Source organism: Nerophis ophidion, linkage group LG18 (genome assembly GCF_033978795.1).
Source record: "Nerophis ophidion isolate RoL-2023_Sa linkage group LG18, RoL_Noph_v1.0, whole genome shotgun sequence".
In the NCBI taxonomy this organism is placed as follows: domain Eukaryota; kingdom Metazoa; phylum Chordata; class Actinopteri; order Syngnathiformes; family Syngnathidae; genus Nerophis; species Nerophis ophidion.
This window is the reverse complement of record NC_084628.1, coordinates 29230774-29251084: the sequence shown is the minus strand read 5'-3', so window position 1 is coordinate 29251084 and position 20311 is coordinate 29230774. Positions and strand designations below refer to the sequence as shown.

The 20311-nt window shown below is 36.1% G+C and overlaps 1 protein-coding gene across 1 annotated transcript; it reads left to right on the top strand.

Annotated features, from left to right (window-relative positions):
• Positions 1-2702: 2702 nt before the first annotated feature.
• Positions 2703-13718, top strand: LOC133537079 (RWD domain-containing protein 2B-like). The gene is made up of 4 exons (XM_061877934.1): positions 2703-3071; positions 5346-5413; positions 8600-8959; positions 12148-13718. Exons 1-4 carry the CDS (start codon positions 2883-2885, stop codon positions 12386-12388), a joined length of 858 nt encoding a protein of 285 aa, XP_061733918.1. The 5' UTR covers positions 2703-2882; the 3' UTR covers positions 12389-13718.
• Positions 13719-20311: the final 6593 nt, after the last annotated feature.

Sequence of the window (20311 nt, the reverse complement as noted above, 5' to 3'; positions counted from 1 at the left end):
TCTCCAAAATACTGTGTAATTATGCGGTTAAAGCAGACGACTTTTAGCTGTGTGTGTGTGTGCAGCGCTCATATTTCTTAACAGTCCGTGACGTCACGCGCACGCGTCATCATTCCGCAACGTTCCCGGGAAATTTAAAATTGCAATTCAGTAAACTAAAAAGGCCGTATTGGCATGTGTTGCATTGTTAATATTTCATCATTGATATATAAACTATCAGACTGCGTGGTGGGTAGTAGTGGGTTTCAGTAGGCCTTTCATTTGTTTCTTTGTAACTGAGAAAATTATGCCGACAAATTTCAAAATAATGTTCATTTCTTTAAATCATAATTTCATCGAAAAATTAAGTTCTAAAATTCGGTGTGAAATAAGTTTACTGCAGGAATATTCGTTGCTTAAAAGCTCAAAAACCCCATCCAGTCAATCACTTAAAACTATGAATTTAAACAAAATGAAAATGTTATGAAATTGTCAGCATTATTTGATGTAAAAAAAAATCCTTTCACAATATGTAAACACAATAAATTTAGTATAATAAAGATACAAATTAACACTGCTTTTGGGACGTTTACAACGGACACACAACGCCAATAAAATTAAAGCCAACATTTCAGAATGATTGTGTAATATTTGTGTAAATTAGATGACTCCTTGAGAAAAAAACTATCATAAAGAGCCAGATTTTAGAACGGCTCCTTGAAAACAACTAAATATTCATCGCATTTTGTACTTCCTGTGCGTTGCTCAAAAGGTTCCGGGTGGCAACACAGCTGGTAGTGTGCTATAAACTATACTAGTGATTGTTCCTTGAGAAAAAAACTATCCATCACAGGGGTCACCAACCTTTTTAAAACCAAGAGGTACTTCTTTGGTACTGATTAATGCGAAGAGCTACCAGTTTGATACACACTTATATAAATTGCCAGAAATAGCCAATTTGCTCAATTTACCTTTATTAAATATATATACATATATATATATATATATATATATATATATATCCATCCCATCCATCCATTTCCTACCGCTTATTCCCTTTCGGGGTCGCGGGGGGCGCTGGCGCCTATCTCAGCTACAATCGGGCGGAAGGCAGCGTACACCCTGGACAAGTCGCCACCTCATCGCAGGGCCAACACAGATAGACAGACAACATTCACACTCACATTCACACACTAGGGCCAATTTAGTGTTGCCAATCAACCTATCCCCAGGGGCATGTCTAAAACTTAAAAAAAAAAAAAAAAATGCACGACGGAATGACAGACAGACATGCCCATTTATATATATATATATATATATACATATATATAAATGGGCATGTCCGTCTGTCATTCCGTCGTGCATTTTTTTTCCTTTAACGGAAGGTTTTATGTAGAGAATAAATGATGAAAAAAAAAACACTTAATTGAACAGTTTAAAAAAGGACAAAACACGAAAAAAATGACATTTAAATTTTGAAACATAGTTTATCTTCAATTTCGACTCTTTAAAATTCAAAATTCAACCGAAAAAAATGAAGAGAAAAACTAGCTAATTCGAATCTGTTTGAAAAAACTAAAAAAATAATTTATAGAACATCATTAGTAATTTTTCCTGATTAAGATTAATTTTAGAATTTTGATGACATGTTTTAAATAGGTTAAAATCCAATCTGCACTTTGTTAGAATATATAACAAATTGGATCAAGCTATATTTCTAACAAAGACAAATCATTATTTCTTCTAGATTTTCCAGAACAAAAATTTTAAAATAAATTCAAAATACTTTAAATAAGATTTAAATTTGATTCTACAGATTTTGTAGATTTGCCAGAATAATTTTTAAAAATTTTAATCATAATAAGTATGAAAAAATAATCCACAAATATTCTTCGTCGAAAAAACAGAAGCTAAAATGAAGAATTAAATTAAAATGTATTCATGATTCTTTACAATAATAATCAAAAAATACTTGAACATTGATTTAAATTGTCAGGAAAGAAAAGGAAGGAATTTAAAAGGTAAAAAGGTATGTGTTTAAAACTCCTAAAATCATTTTTAAGGTTGTATTTTTTCTCTAAAATTGTCTTTCTGAAAGTTAAGAAGCAATGTAAAAAAATAAATGAATTCATATAAACATGTGAAGACCAAGTCTTTAAAATATTTTCTAGGATTTTCTAATTCTATTTGAGTTTTGGCTCTCTTAGAATTAAAAATGTCGAGCAAAGCGAGACCAGCTTGCTAGTAAATAAATAACATTTTAAAAATAGAGGCAGTTCACTGGTAAGTGCTGCACTTTGAGCTATTTTTAGAACAGGCCAGCAGGTGACTCATCTGGCCCTTACGGGCTACCTGGTGCCCGCGGGCACCGCGTTGGTGAACCCTAATCTATCATAACGAGCCAGTTTTTAGAACGGCTCTTTGAAAACGTTTTTTTTTTTTAATTTAATTGAACAACAAACATACATTTATAATTAATTGAACAGTCCGGGCACTTTCACCAACAAGGAATGAAAACAACAGGAAATACGGATAGAGTATTAAATATCAATAAATAATAACAATACAAAAATGTAATAAAAAAATAAATACATACATACCTAATTTACTTTAAAACAATAACAAGATATCAATTCAAGGGCTTTTGTACTGTTAATCATTCTCCAAGATGTGATTGATAATTGTAAACAACATAGCACGAAATTGCATTATCACTTCCTGTGCATGGCTCAAAAGGTTCCGGTCGGCAACACAGCTGCGAGCATGCTAAACTCCGTTTCGAGCACGCCGCTTGTCCACGCCACTTTACGTGGACGTGTCACTCATTCAAACGCGAAGAAGCACACATAGAACCGTTGTTATGTTTAAAATCACACGTGTTGTTGTTATTAGCTGTAGTTAGCATGTCTCTCCAAGAGTGGGCTGCAGCCCAGCTCGCCGAGCTAGAACTTCTCGGCAGCATGTTCCCCACGCGTGACGAACTGGAGATGCTGGACCAGCTGGCCTTGGCAGAGCTCCGCGATTACGTGGACGGATCCTCGCCACCTCCTTCCTGCAGAGCACAGTTCGTCATCAGGCAGAGGATGCAGGATGTAAGCAAAGTGAAATATAACATATCAATAACCAAGTTGTGACGTCATGTTTCCACTCGTAAGCAAAGTAGAATATAATATGTCAAAAACCTAAGTTGTGATGTCATGTCTCCACTTGTAAGCAAAGTGGAATATAATATGTCAGTAACCTGAGTTATGATGTCATGTTTCCACTCGCAAGCAAAGTGGAGTATAATATGTCTATAACCGAGTTGTAATGTTGTGTTTCCACTCGTAAGCAAAGTTGAATATAATATGTCAAAAACCTAATTGTGATATCATGTAAGCAAAGTGGAATATAATATATCAGTAACCAAGTTGTGATGTAATGTTTCCACTCGTAAGCAAAGTGGAATATAATATGTCAAAAACCTAAATTGTGATGTCATGTCTCCACTTGTAAGAAAAGTGGAATATAATATGTCAGTAACCTGAGTTATGATGTCATGTTTCCAATTGTTTCCACTCGTAAGCAAAGTGGAGTGTAATATGTCTAAAACCGAGTTGTAATGTTGTGTTTCCACTCGTAAGCAAAGTGGAATATAATATGTCAAAACACTTATTGTGATGTCATGTAAGCAAAGTGGAATATAATATATCAGTAACCAAGTTGTAATGTAATGTTTCCACTTGTAAGCAAAGTGGAATATAATATGTCAAAAACCTAAGTTGTGATGTCATGTCTCCACTTGTAAGCAAAGTTGAATATAATATGTCCGTAACCTGAGTTATGATGTCTTGTTTCCACTTGTAAGCAAAGTGGAGTGTAATATGTCTAAAAACGAGTTGTAATGTTGTGTTTCCACTCGTAAGCAAAGTGGAATATAATATGTCAAAAACCTAATTGTGATGTCATGTAAGCAAAGTGGAATATAATATATCAGTAACCAAGTTGTGATGTAATGTTTCCACTCGTAAGCAAAGTGGAATATAATATGTCAATAACCTGGGTTATGATGTCATGTTTCCACTTGTTTGCACTCGTAAGCAAAGTGGAATATAATATGTCAAAAACCCAAGTTGTGATGTCATGTCTACACTTGTAAGCAAGGTGGAATATAATATGTCAGTAACCTGAGTTATGATGTCATGATTCCACTCATAAGCAAAGTGGAGTATAATATGTCTATAACCGAGTTGTAATGTTGTGTTTCCACTCGTAAGAAAAGTGAAATATAATATGTCAAAAACCTAAGTTGTGATGTCATGTTTCCACTTGTTTGCACTCGTAAGCAAAGTGGAATGTAATATGTCAATAACCAAGTTGTGATGTAATGTTTCTACTCGTAAGCAAAGTGGAATACAATATGTTAATAACCTGGGTTATGATGTCATGTTTCCACTCGTAAGCAAAGTGGAATATTAACAAAGTGTCAATAACCAAGTTGTGATGACTTGTATCCACTTGTTTCCATTCGTAAAAAAATTGGAATACAATGTTTCCACTCGTAAGCAAAGATGGAATATAATATGTCAATAACCTGAGTTATGATGTCATGTTTGCACTCGTAAGCAAAGTGTATTATAATATGTCAATAATGTCATGTTTCCACTCGTAGGCAAGTTGAACTACTGTATATGTCAATAACCGACGTTTTGATGTCATGTTTCCACTTGTAAGCAAAGTGTAATATTATATGTCAATAACATAAGTGGTGGTGTCATGTTTCATTCGTTTCCATTCGTAAGCAAAGTGGAATACAATATGTCAATAACCGAGTTGTGATGTCATGTTTCCACTCGTAAGCAAAGTGGAATATAATATGCCAATAACCTAAGTTGTGATGTCATGTTTTTACTCATAAGCAAAGTGGAATATAATATGTCAATAACCTACGTTGTAATGTCATGTTTCCACTCGTAAGCAAAGTGGAATACAACATGTCAATAACCTACGTTGTGATGTCATGTTTCCACTCGTAAGCAAAGTGGAATATAACATGTCAATAACTAAGTTGTGATGTCATGTTTCCGCTCGTAAGCAAAGTGGAATATAATGTCAATAACCTACGTTGTGATGTCATGTTTCCACTCGTAAGCAAAGTGGAATATAACATGTCAATAACTAAGTTGTGATGTCATTTTTCCACTCGTAAGCAAAGTGGAATATAACATGTCGATAACTAAGTTGTGATGTCATGTTTCCACTCATAAGCAAAGTGAAATATAACATGTCAATAACTAAGTTGTGATGTCATGTTTCCACTCGTAAGCAAAGTGGAATATAACATGTCAATAACCTACGTTGTGATGTCATGTTTCCACTCGTCCCAGATGGATTTCCACATGTCCTGTACTTTCCCGCCACAATATCCCTCCGTGATTCCGGAGATCACTGTCACGTGAGTCATTTTTTTAAGTCAATGGACTGTTTTGTTTTTAATGGGAGAAATATATTCTGGATGTGAATGTGCAATATGTTTTATCTTATTATTATACATTTTTAAATTGAACAACAAACATATATCCATGATGTACACAAAAGGCGAGGCACTTTCAACATAGTCAACAATTTACACAACAGGTGAGCGAATTATGACATAAAAAAAGCAAATACAAAAACAGTATTCAAATAATAATAATAAACAATATGATAAAATACAAAATTCCAAAACACAAACAAGGTCTCACTAAATCACTTTACATTTTATTTAAATAAAGATATCAATTTAAGGGCTTTTGTGCTTTTAATCATTTTCCAAGATTGAATTGATGATTTCAAACCTTTAAGCCAAGTACAAAATGTAGGTTTGACTTTCAGAAATAGAGAAAAAAATGTTCCTTGGAGCATAATAATGTTGACTGTAAATGTACAATACACCAAACATATTTTTACAATCATTTTAGTTACTTTTGTTATTAAATTATTGTAAAAAAATTTACAGAATAGATTATTGACGAATAAATATTGTAGCAAATTTATTGTATGTATTATAATTAGGGCTGTCAAAAATAACAAGTTGACGCATGTGATTAATCACAAAAAATGATTACATTAATCACCTATGTATATTAAAGTTTTTATTTTATTTAAAGTTATTGTAAATTATTTACAGAGTAAGATGAATTGCCAATTATGTAGCAATAAATATCGTTTATTTATTGTATGTATTATAATTAGGGCTGTCAAAAATAACGGGTTGACTCATGTGATTATATCACAAAAAATTATTGCATTAATCATGTATATAGGCATATTGATTTAATTAAAAAATATATTATTATTGTAAATCATTTACATAATTTATCTTACCAAATATATAACAAGAAATATTGTCGTAAATTTATTGCATGTATGATAATTAGGGCTGTCAAAAATAACGAGTTGACCCGTGATTGATCACAAAAAAAATCACAATGTTCACGTATTCAGGCATATTGGTTTAATTACTTTGTTGTTGTTTTTTTTATTTTTGTAAATCATTTACAGAATAATTTGTTCCCAATTATATGACAATAAACATTGTCATATATTTGTTGTATGTGTTATATTTAGGGATGTCAAAAATAACCAGTTAACTTATGTGAGTAATAATAATCACAATAATCCCATGTATAGGCAGATGAATTACTATTTTTTTGTATGTTATTGTATTGTATTGTATAAGTTATTTACAGCATTACATGTATTGCCAAATAAACAACAATAAATATTATTATATATTTGTTGTATTTACTATATTTAGGGCTGTAAAAAATAATCATGTAATTAATCACCAAAATTATCGCGATAATCACATATATGGGCAGATTAATAACTGTGTAAGATATTTACAGAATAAGATATATTGCCAATTATACAGCAATAAACAAAATAGTTTATTTATTTTATGTATTATATTTAGGGATGTCAAATAACGAGTTGACATGTGATTAATCACAAAAAAAATCGCATTATTTAAATATATGGGTATATTGATTTAATCGTTTTTTGTTTTTATTCTTGTAAATCAATTTCAGAATAATATGTTTCCAAATATATAGCAATAAACATTGTAGTTTATTTATTGTATGTATTATAATTAGGGCTGTCAAAAATAACCAGTTAATTTATGGGATTAATCACAATAATGATCAAAATAATCACATATATAGGCAGATTAATTACTTTTTGTGTATGTTATTGTAAATTCTTTACAGAATTAGATGTATTGCCAAGTAAACAACAATAAATATAATACATTTTGTTGTATGTACTATATTTAGGGCTGTCAAAAATAAAGTTAACTCATGTGATTAATCCCCAAAATTATCGCGATAATCACATATATAGGCAGATTGATTACTATTTTTGTGAGTTATTTACAGAATAAGATATATTGCCAATTATACAGCAATAAACATAATAGTTTATTTATTTTATATATTATATTTAGGGCTGTGGAAAATGACGAGTTGACTCGTGATTAATCACAAAAAATATATTAAATAATTATATTAATATTAAATATTAATCAGGTATATGGGTATATTGATATAAGAGTTTTTTTATTATTTTTGTAAATCTTTTTCAGAATAATATGTTTCCAAACACATAACAATAAACATTATAGTTTATTTATTGTATGCGTTATAATTATGGCTGTCAGAAATAACCAGTTAACTTACTGTATGTGATTAATCAGAAAAATGATCACAATAACATATATAAGCAGATTAATTACTATTTGTGTAAATTATTTACAGAATAAGATGTCTTGCCAATTATATTGCAATAAACATTATAGTATATTTATTGTATGTCTTATAATTAGGGCTGTCAAAAATAATAAATTGACTCATGTGATTAATCAAAAAATACACATTGTGCAGTGCAGTAGTATTTGGGTTCGTGTTCGATGCCTTGCAGAGATGTGTCAGAGTTATTTGTTGACGAAACCCAAGATGCAGAGATGGAGGCAAGCATGGAGTGAGCAAACATGATTTTAATATAAATACTAAGACAAAACCAAACAAAGGGTTCAAACCAAAAGCGCGCACGTGGGCGGATAAAAAACAAAAGGCCTTTAGCATAGAAGCTAACAAGAAACAAAAAAGAACTTTAGCATGGAAGCTAGAGGATAACAAACAGAAAAACTGGAAATAGCTATGGCTAACAAAAACAGCTTACTGCTACGACGACCAGGACAAGATGTAGCACGACAGGTAATAGCTGAAATCAAAATGACACGAAAAGAGCGACATGTGGCAACGACAATACAAATGACAATACAATACATCCAGCCACTGACACAAGACAAAGAGGGTACAAATAGGAGCGGGCTGATTGGCAACAGGTGTGACCAGGTGCCAATCAGCCACAGCTGAGGAGGAACACAGCACTCAGAAAACAAGACAGGAAGCTGACAAAATAAGAGCACTAGACAGGAACTAAAGACAGGAGATACTAAACACAGAGGAAACAGACAAATGCAGAAGAAAACTAAAGCATAGACAAACTGTCAGGGGAAAGCCTGACAAGATGTCTTGAATTAAAAGAGGAGGTGTGCGATGCTGTGATCCCAGGTGACACCTTGTACTGGCCTCAGGTCTCCTGGACTGGGCCGAGCCCAGCAGACCCGGCTGCAAGCCGGACTGAGGGCGTACCTGACGGAGGTGTGCCTGGGGGAAGTCTGCGTGCTGTCGGCGGCCGACTGGCTGAGAGACAACCTGCGGGCCTTCCTGAGCGAGACGGCCTCGCCGGCGCCTCCCGAGAGCCACGCCAGCCCGCCGCGGGAGGCTTTCAGTCGACTGTGGATCTACAGCCACCACATTTATAACAGCACCAAGAGGAAGAACATTCTGGAGTGGGCCAAGGAGCTCGGCCTGACCGGGTTCAGCATGCCAGGGAAGCCCGGCATTGTTTGTGTGGAAGGAGCACAGTCGGCCTGCGAGGACTTCTGGTCCAGGTAACTCCTCTTCAAACCTTCATCACTGCACTACAAAGTCTTTTTCCCACTATAGAGTGTATAAGCCACACCCATTACAGACTATAAGTTGCAGATATCTACATTGTGAAATGAGTTATTTACACATAAATGTTTATTTACATACCTTAATTGTTTCCAAACGCTGTCTACAACCTGGCAGTAAAATGGCTGACCAAACAAAACAGAAGTTATGGTCATGAACCCACGAGCTGTGGAAGCTAGCTCTCCAATCAACTAAACAGACTCAATAACTCCACGATGACGTTTTGGTGCAAGCGAAACAATGCAAAAAGAATGTCGTATGTCAAAAGGCCTACTGAAACCCACTACTACCGACCACGCAGTCTGATAGTTTATATATCAATGATGAAATATTAACATTGCAACACATGCCAATACGACCTTTTTAGTTTACTAAATTGCAATTTTAAATATCGCACTGAAATATCCTGCTGAAATGTCTCGGTATGATGACATTTTGTCCCAGCATCGTTCTGTGATGCTGAATCTTTTGCAATTTGTTCAATGGAGACATCAAAGAAGAAAGATGTAGGTAGGAAGCAGTGTATTGCGGCCGGCTCTAGCAACACAAACACAGCCGGTGTTTTATTGTTTACATTCCCGAAAGATGACAGTCAAGCTTTACTATGGAACAGAGATGTCAAGCGAACGCGGTTGGATTGGACCACACACACAAAGTACAGTGTATTATGCAGCGATCATTTCGAAAGATAGTGTTTCGAAGAGGGTCCCTTGCGAAGGGCAGAGATGGGCATCGCCACCACCCGTCGACTGGTGTTGAAGAAAGGTGCGGGGCCGACCTTCAGGTTGTACAGGTACGACCATATAATCTCACTAAAACACTAGTACACACAATAAGCAGATAAGGGATTTTCCAGAATTATCCTAGTAAATGTGTCTAATAACATCTGAATCGCTCCCACTGCCCTCTTGTCTTTTTTTTCTTGTTCTAATCCTTCACTCTCACTTTCCTCATCCACAAATCTTTCATCCTCGCTCAAATTAAATGGGGGAATCGTCGCTTTCTCGGTCCGAATCGCTTTCGCTGCTAGTGGCTATGATTATAAACAATGTGAGGATGTGAGGAGCTCCACAACCCGTGACATCACGCGCACATCGTCTGCTACTTGTGGTACAGGCAAGGCTTTTTTATTAGCGTCCAAAAGTTGCAAACTTTATCGTTGATGTTCTCTACTAAATCCTTTCAGCAAAAATCTAGTAATATCGCGAAATGATCAAGTATGACACAAAGAATGGACCTGGTATCCCCATTTAAATAAGAAAATTTCATTTCAGTAGGCCTTTAAATAGTACTAACAACGACACTCTTAAATGCGTTAGCATATTAGCTAATGCTAATGAAGCTGGTGTCAGTACATTAGGATAGCACATACAAATATGCATGAAAATACTCTGAAAGACATCGCACAGGGGACGCTTTAGTAAGTAAGAATTGTTTTAGTTATATTTTAAAACTTAGAAACGTTGCTTGGAGTGATGAATGAAGAATCCATATGAGTAAAAACGCTATGGACGGCGAAAAGACAGAACGGCACTTTTACTTCCCGTTCAAAGTTCCCTAAAACAGAAGGGCAATGCAGCACCTGAAATGTGCAAACTCGTCCAAAAGATGGTGCCGTAGCACAAACAATAATACACTTATGAAGTGTCTTTGTTTTTTGTTTTTTTCAAAAACTATTTGTATTATGGTCGCCAGCAAAGAAAAATCCATATATTAGCCGCACCTGACTATAAGTCGCAGATATATACATTGTGAAATTAATTATTTACACAGAAATATTTATTTACATACCTTAAATCTTTCTAAACGGTGTCCGTAACCAGGCAGTAAAATAGCTGATCGAACAAAACAGAAGTCATGGTCAAGGACCCACTAGCTGCGCAAGCCAGCTCTGCAATCAACTTAACAGACTCAATAACTCCACGGTGACGGTTTGGTGAATTTACTGAGGAATTTGTGAAAGTAAAACAATAAAAAAAGAATGCAGTTGTAAGTTAATAATAGTAACACAGACTACCGTAAACCTGATAGCATATTAGCTAATGCTAACAATGATTTATAAGATAACGCATATAAATATGCATGTAAACACTCCTACAGACATCACACATGGTAAGGTTTAGTAAGTAAGAATTGTTTTGGTTATATTGTTAAACTTACAAACGTTGCTTGGAGTGATGAATGAAGAACCCATATGAGTAGGAACGCTATGGACGGCTAGACCAGTGGTTCTCAACCTTTTTTCAGTGATTTACCCCCTGTGAAAAAATTTTTAATTTAAGTACCCCCTAATCAGAGCAAAGCTTTTTTGGTCAAAAAAAGAGATAAAGAAGTAAAATACAGCACTATGTCATCAGTTTCTGATTTATTCAATTGTATAACAGTGCAAACTATTAGGAAAAAAAAAAAGATATAAAAATAACTAAACACTTGTTGAAAAATAAACAAGTGATTCAATTATAAATAAAGATTTCTACACATACAAGTAATCATCAACTTAAAGTGCCCTCTTTTGAGATTGCAATAGAGATCCATCTGGATTCATCAACTTCATTCTAAACATTTCTCCACAAAAAAAGAAATATTTAACATCAATATTTATGGAACATGTCCACAAAAAATCTAGCTGTCAACACCGAATATTGTGTTGTATTTCTTTTCACAGATTATGAACTTACATTCATATTTTGTTGAAGTATTAGTCAATAATTATATTCATAAAGGATTTTTGAATTGTTGCTATCTTTAGAATTTAAAAAAAAGAATCTCACATACCCCTTGGCATACCTTCAAGTACCCCCAGGGAGAACCACTAGGCTAGACGACTGTAGAAAAAAAAAAAAGCACTGCTGATAAATGTAAGGGTCCTGCAGTTTGCAAAATTGTCCAAAAGATGGTGCCAGAGCACTATCAATAAAACACCCTGTGATGTTTGTTTTGCGTTTGTAAGTTTTGTAAAAACTATTATGGCCGTCAGCAAAGGAAAATCCATAAATTATCCGCTCTGTCTAATAAGCCGCAGGGTTCAAAGCGTTGGAAAAAAATAGTGGCTTATAGTCTGTAATTTAGGGTATTTACTCATGAGTATCAAAAAATCTGACACCACGTCTTACCGTGTTCTCAGAGTCAAGGTTCTGACCTGGAAGCGGATCGCGATACGACACAGAGAAGACGTGTCCCCGAGTGACGAGGGCGCCCTGCCAAGCGTGGACTCCCTGCGCAAGTTCTCAGGCTTCCAGGAGGCCGTGTTTGACCCCCGCGGGCCCCGAGGCAACCACATGGACCTGGGCCTGCTCTACCAGTTCTTGCAGGAGAGAGGCTGCTGCCACGTCTTCCAAATGTACTTTGGCGTAGAAGGCAGGTAGAAATTTCCTTTGGACTTTTTGAAGCAACTCCAGTCCAGAGGCCTCCAAAGTGAATAATCAAAACATGCGGCGCCCATATTGGTATTTTTCATTTTCAAAACCAATACAATATACAGATTTTTTTAACTTCAGTGCCTCCCTTTACGTTTGGTCCCGGCGACCTGGAAGGGTCTCAGTCATAAAAACGTACAAAATATATATTTATATTTTTTTATTGAAGGCTTAAATCTATGGATCAACATCAGTTTTATCTGTCAATGTAAAGTTATCATTTTTAAGTTTTGTGCCCTTTTTTGTCAAAGAAAACTTGCATATTACTGGTCTAAGCGCTGGGGATGCCGTGCCGGCACAAAGATGAACAAGCGGAGAGGAACAATTTCCCTTGTAGATCAATAAAGTTTGTCTCAGTCTAAATCTAATACTATTATTATTACATATGTTTTACAGTCATTTATTTCAGACCCATATCACAGAAGAAAAAACCTGCTACAATTATTAAAAAAAAAGAAATACAAGCAAAAAAATGCAAATAAAATGAATAAAAATTGTATAAAAAACAATCCACAATGTTCAAAGTCCAGTATGTTGCTTGCCAATGGTTCCACAGACTTGCCCCCATTAAATTGGTCAAAAATTAAATTTATATTATTCATTATTATTTTTTGAGCAATGAAATTCTTGGGGATCCAAAAGGTTACCACTCATAAAAGTGTTTATGTTTATTTTTACTCAATGCTTAATTCTGTGGATCAGTTTTATCTTTTAATGTAAAGTTATTATTTTTAAGTTATGTGCCCTTTTTGTCAAAGATTATATTATTATTATATAATATAATAATTTTTTTCAGATCCATATCACAGAAAAAAACAAACAATAAAAACTAAAGAAATCCAAGCAAAAATTTAATAAATAAAATGTATACAAATGTTATGAAAATAAAACAGAACTGCAGAAAATATGCAATATTTTGCACCCCAAAAATGTTTTAGTGGAATATTTTATATGAAGTAATTGGAGCTTTAAATTGGTCAATAATTAACCTTTATTTTATTCATTATTATTTTTTGAGCAATGAAATTTTGGGGGATCCAAAAGGTTGCCACTCATAAGTGTTAAAAATAAGTTGGTTTTTTTTAAACATTTTTATTCAATGCTTAAATCTATAGATCAGTTTTATCTTTCAATGTAAAGTTATTATTTTTAAGTTATGTGCCCTTTTCGTCAAAGATTATATCATTATTACACAATATAGTCATTTATTTCAAACCTATATCACAGGGAAAAAAAAGATAAAAACAAAAGAAATACAAGCAAAAACATAAAAATAAAATGAATAAAAATGTTATAAAAACAAAGCAGAACTGCACAAAATATGCAATATTTTGCCCCCCAAAAATGTTTAAGTGGAATATTTGATATGAAGTCATTGGAGCATTAATTAACATTAATTTTTTTCATTGTTATTTTTTGATTAATGAAATTCTTGGGGATCCAAACGGTTGCCACTCATAAAAGTGTTAAAAATAAGTATTTTTTAAAACATTTTTATTCAACGCTTAAATCTATAGATTAGTTTTATCTGTCAATGTAAAGTTATTATTTTTAAGTTATGTGCCCTTTTTGTCAAAGATTATATTATTATGATATAATATAATAATTTATTTCAGATCCATATCACAGAAAAAAAACCCCAATAAAAACAAAAGAAATACAAGCAAAAAATGAATCAATAAAATGGATACAAATGTTATGAAAATAAAACAGAACTGCAGAAAATATGCAATAATTTGCCCTCCAAAAATGTTTAAGTGGAATATTTGATATGAAGTCATTGGAGCATTAAATTGGTCAATAATTAACATTGATTTTATTCATTATTATTTTTTCAGCAATTACATTTTGGGGATTTATATTTTTATTCAATACTTAAATCTATAGATCAACATCAGTTTTATCTCTCAATGTAAAGTTATTATTTTTAAGTGATGTGCCCTTTTTTTTCAAAGATTATATCATTTATATTGTATACCCATCCATACATCCATTTCTACCGCTTTTCCCATTTGGGGTCGCTGGAGCTTATCTCAGCTGTATTCGGACGGAAGGTGGCGTACACCCTGGACAAGTTGCCACCTCATCACAGATTATAGTCATTTATATTAGACCTATATCACAGAAAAAAAACATACTACAAGGATCTTCTCATTGGCTCTCATCGAAGGCGGACACCGCCCTTCCCTCTCCCCGATCTCTCCTTCTTGTCTTGTCTTAACTTTCTTGGTGCACTGCTCTCCAAATCTAAACAATGGAACTAATTGACTGGCCTCTCAAGGAAATGGACAATATCTTGGGTTTGGGGGAACCTGCCTGTTGACAGATTCTCGGGAAAAGTGGAGTGCCCTGTGCCTGCCGACTTTTCAGTGAAGATCTCCACCTATTGGGAATGATGACAACAGGACATTTGCTGATTGGAGTAAGCGTTGCTCTGGTTTTTCCACAAACCGGAAAATGCTGGCAGACTTCAAAGAACCCCAAGTGATTGGATGATGCGGGCAGAACTGTGGACACTTTGTGATCTGGATCACATCGGACCTGAAGGATGAATTTGAGGACCAGTAATAGACAATATCAATTGTATTTTTACTGACATACAAAACATTCTAACTTGGATTGTTTCCCTGGGTTCCAGATTCTCCTGAAGGAAGACACAACAAACTCCCTTCTTGTCTCTCATTGACACACACCTCTTGTTGTTGACTTTGGACTGACTGGCGGCTGCAAAAACACCAAGGTCGCTTAACAGAGACACGCTGCATGCCTATAAACACACACATCGAGGCTGGGCAGCATTTGAACAGCAGCAACCTGCCTCTGTAGCCCCTACTGCATCCTCTCTGTTGCAATTCTTGTGGATTCTATGTAACATGTTTATGTGTGCTTATTGCTATTGAGGTTTTTTCTTCTTCTTGGCCTCAGTCTGGACCCCCTCCCCAGGAGCCCAGTCTGAGACTAAACTTTTTTTTTACTCAGCACGTTTTCCTTTTCCCCACCTTTCTGAGGGTCGCCGGAAGTTGACTGAGTGGAATATTTGATATGAAGTAATTGGAGCATTAAATAGGTCAATAATTAACATTGGTTGCATTCATTATTATGTATGCAAAAGCACACTTAATCTCCTGATCAATGTAAGATTGATCTGACAATTATACATTTTTATTATTTTTTTGTTTTTTGGGGGAGTTTGTTTGATGCCCTTTTTGTTAAAGAAAACTTTTATTTTATTTGGCAAAATATGCAATATTTTCCCTGCAAAATATTTCAAAGTAGAATATTTGATGTGAAGTAATTGTAACATTGCATATGTAAATTATTCATAAAAAATATTGATTTTGATTCGTTATTATGTTTTGAGCAACGACAGTAAAAAATTTTTTTACTGTTTGCAAATACATCAAAGATGCTATTATAATCCATTTCTAATGGATAAAGCTTTGGCCTGGACAAGAGGTCATCAGGTGGTCCCCAACGTTCACAGAGTGTTTCGACCCTTAACCACAACACTCTCCGGTTGGTGGGTCAGCAGTGATTGGCCAGATCACTGCTCCTCTCATCCAGGCTTCCAGCTATTGTCCTCTCTTTTATGCCAGAGCCAACAGGAGGCTCTCTCCGCCGCTTCTCCCAGCCTACGAACGGCTGTTTTTCTCAAGTGACCTCTCAATCCAACCTTTGTCATCATATTCCACACAGATTGCGCAGGGAATCCTCGACAACCAACTTCCACTGTCATCAGCCATGCTGTCCACCCCTTGTCCCGGCAGTCCTGGACAAGTTGTTGGTACTTTGTTTCCTTCCTCTCTGCCGCTTCCTCACATCCCTCCTCCCATGGGACAGTAAGCTCCACCATGATGATTTTCTTTCCCTCTGGGGACCACAAGACTATGTCTGGTCTCAGAGTGGTGGACAGTACTGCCTCTGGGAAGAGGAGCTTCCGCCCCAGGTCGACCTCCATCTCCCATCCCTGGGCCAACTGCAAGAGGTTTTGGTTGGCTTGGCCTTGGACAACTGGTCTATGACCCTCTTTCACGAAGGTGATGGTGCTCAGCAATGGTTTTGTTTTGGCTGGGTGTTTCTTTCTCCTCTCTTGCTCCAAGATGTCTGCGAGCATTGCCAACACCTTGTCATGGCGCCACCTGTATCTTCCCTGGGTCAATGCTGTTTTGCACCCAGACAGAATGTGCGCCATAGTTCCTTTACCGCCACACAACCTGCACAGCGGGTCCTCCCTCATTCCCCACCTATGCAAGTTGACTGGGGTCGGCAGGGTGTCATATACTGCTCGAAGCAGGAATGAGATACGAAACGGCTCCAGCCTCCACAGTTCACTCCACGTCACGTTCCTCTTGGGAAGGTTCCACCTTGTCCAGGCACCTTGGGTTGCGAGCTCGATGGCTTTAGCTCTCCTTCCTTCTTCCTCAAGGTTTCGGACTTCATCCTGAATCAAGGTCCTCCTTTCCCTGGGAGTGGACTTGGACCACTGCTGGAAATGTGATGTTCCTAGACCCTGTCTTCCAGTGCAGAGGCTTCCGATGGTATCTTTGGTCCTGAGAGATGATTCTGCCTGGGCAATAGCAGTGCTAGCGGCCCACTTCCTGCCAGATCTTGTTCTTATTCCAGCTTCCCTGATCAGCCGATCTTGGGAGTCCCTATACGTCAGGGAAAGTCTGCATTTTGCGACTTTAAACTCCTCCAGAACTGAAGACAGGGGGAGCTGGAGCTGGCCCGACCTTATGTAGAGCCCCGTAGATGTAAAGCTCGGGGGTATCCCCAACCATTTCCGAAGGTGCTTGTTGAACTTCCTCTCCAACCCTTCAACTGTTGTTATCGCCACTTCGTACACGGTGAGAAGCCACATAAGTCTTTGGAGTAAGCCGTGCTGGTAGATCCAGCACTTGTATTTCCCAGGCAGACCAGACTTGTCAATCCTTTTCAACCATTCTTCAACCTGATTTTCGGTGCTGGAGATGCTGTTTTTATCCGTCATGGAATCATCATACCACTTTCCAAGGCATTTAATAGGGTTCCCTTGGATGTTTGGGATTGCTTCCCCCTGAACAAGCAACTTGAACTTTCCCGTTGTTTTTCCCTTTTGGATCACCAGACACCTTGATTTCTTGGGCTTGAAGATCATCTTTGCCCAAGTAGCCATACGATCCAGTTCCGCCAGGACCCATCTCGCCTGCACGTGAGTTGGTGTTATCACGGTAAGATCATCCATGAATGCCCTGATTGCTGGTTGTTGACTTCCTGCTGCAGTCTTTGGTCCTCTTGACTTTATGATCGCTGCAGAGATGATCAGGTTCATTCCCATGACAAACAAGATGGGAGAGATGGTGCACCCTGTCACTATTCCACTAAAACCATACCAAATTGATTGTACAGATATGGTGTTGTTTCTGCTGGGCAAGTATGCCTGACGCGCCTCCTACAGCGCCTTGGGTCAGCTGCAGGGTCATCAGCCGGGGACCACCGCTCATTGGAGTTTCGCTCTCTTTAACCCCGGAACGCCTCCTGGTGGCGAAGCGGTGGCAGGGACGTCTCCCTGCCACCCCCTGCAGCTGACCCATCTTATTGCCTCGACCCCCAGTACTTATCCCTCCTCCTCAGCCACAACCAGAAACTTCCCTTTTCTGCTTCCTCAGCAAGGGCCTTTGTTTCCCTTTGGAGTTTAGCCCCAGTTAATCCCACACCTCGGAGCAGCCTTATGGTTGATGTACCGACGAAGCCCAGACAGCCTACTTCCACAGGGTAGATGGTAGTGGACCAGCCTGCCTCTGCACTCAGCAGCCAGATCTGCATACTTGGCTGCTTTGCGCTCGTAGGCTGACTGGATTCCCTCCTCCCAGGGGATGGTAAGCTCTACCAGCATGGCAGACTTGGTAACAGCAGACCACAGCACAATGTCTGGGCGGAGTGAAGTGGTGGTGATCTCACGGGGGAATTGGAGCTGTTTGCCAATGTCAGCCCTCATACTCCAGTCCCTTGCCAGAGAGAGGACACTGCGGGGGCCTCTTCGGCTGGTGTCTCCTTTGCATTCCCCTGGCCTCACAAACATGACAGGACGTTGCTTGGCTATGGGTTGGCTGTTGGCCTCTCGTCTACTACTCTCCAGGATTTCTGCCAGTTTTATCAGGACTTGATCATGCCGCCATCTGAAGCGACACTCAGCTCGATCTTGCAACCTGATAGCAAGTGCTGCAGGCTGGCGTTGGGCGCACCACACAGGGGACAGCTCTAATAATTGTAACATTGCATATGTCAATAATTCATAAAAATATTGATTTTGATTCGTTATGTTTTGAGCAATGACAGTAAAACATTGTTTTACAAAAATCATACCAAAAAGGCCTACTCTCATAAAAGTGCTAAAAATAAGTCATACATTTATTTTTTACTTTCAATACTTAATCTCTAGTTAACTTTGAAACGATCTGTCAATTATTGTTTTTTATTATTTTTTTAAAATATGTTTTGTGTTTGTTTGTTGCCCTTTTTGTCAGAGGAAACTTAGTTTTTTATTGCAAACACACAAAATATGCAATGTTATTATCCCTGCAAAATATTTCAAAGTGAAATATTTGATGTGAAGTAATTTAAACATTAGATGGGTCAATAATTCATAGCATTTATTTTATTCAATATTATTTTTGAGCAATGCCAGTTAAAAAAAATACTAATATCCTACTCAAAAGGCCCACACTCATAAAAGTGTTAAATATAAGTCCCACATTTATTTTTGACTTTCAATAGTTGATCTCTCGATCAAATCCAGATATATCTGTCAATTATACATTTGTATTATTTTTTGGTTTTTTGGGGGAGGTTGTTTTTTTGATGCCTTTTTTTTTATTTAAATTTGGCAAACATAAAATATTCAATATTTTCCCTGCAAAATATTTCAAAGTAGAATACTTGATGTCAAGTAATTGTAACATTACATAAGTCAATTCCTAAAATATTGATTTTGATTCATTATTATTTCTTGAGGAATGACAGTAAAAAAAATAAAAATACAAAAATCCTACCAAAAAGATACACTCATAAAAGTGCTAAAAATATATATATTTTATTAGATTTAATACTTAATCTTTTGTTAACTTTTTTAATATATTTAGTGTTTGTTTTTTGCCCTTTTTGTCAAAGGAAACTTAGTTTTTTATTGCAAACACACAAAATATGCAATGTTCCATCCATTTTCTACCGCTTATTCCCTTTTGGGGTCGTGGGGGGCGCTGGCGCCTATCTCAGCTACAATCGGGCGATTGCAATGTTATCCCTGCAAAATATTTCAAAGTGAAATATTTGATGTGAAGTAATAAAAACATTAAATGGGTCAGTAATTCATAGCATTTATTTTGTTCAATATTATTTTTTGAGCAATGCCAGTTAAAAAAAAAATACAAAAATTCTACCCAAAAGGCCCACACTCACAAAAGTGTTAAAAGATAAGTCACACATTTATTTTTCACTTTCAATAGTTAATTTCTCGATCAACTTCAGATCTATCTTTCAATTTTACATTTGTATTATTTTTTTGTTTTTTGGGGGTTTTTTTTCTTTCATGCCTTTTTTTCAACAATTTTTTTTTTGGTTTGTTTAATTTGGCAAACACAAAATATGCAATATTTTCCTTGCAAAATATTTCAAAATAGAATATTTGATGTCAAGTAGTTGTAACATTACATATGTCAATAATTCATAAAAAATATTGATTTTGATTCATTATTATTTCTTGAGCAATGACAGTAAAAAAATAAAAATACAAAAATCCTACCAAAAAGGTACACTCATACAGTAAAAGTGCTAAAAATAAATTGTAATTTTTTTTTTAACTTTCAATACTTAATCTCTTGTTAACTTTTTAAA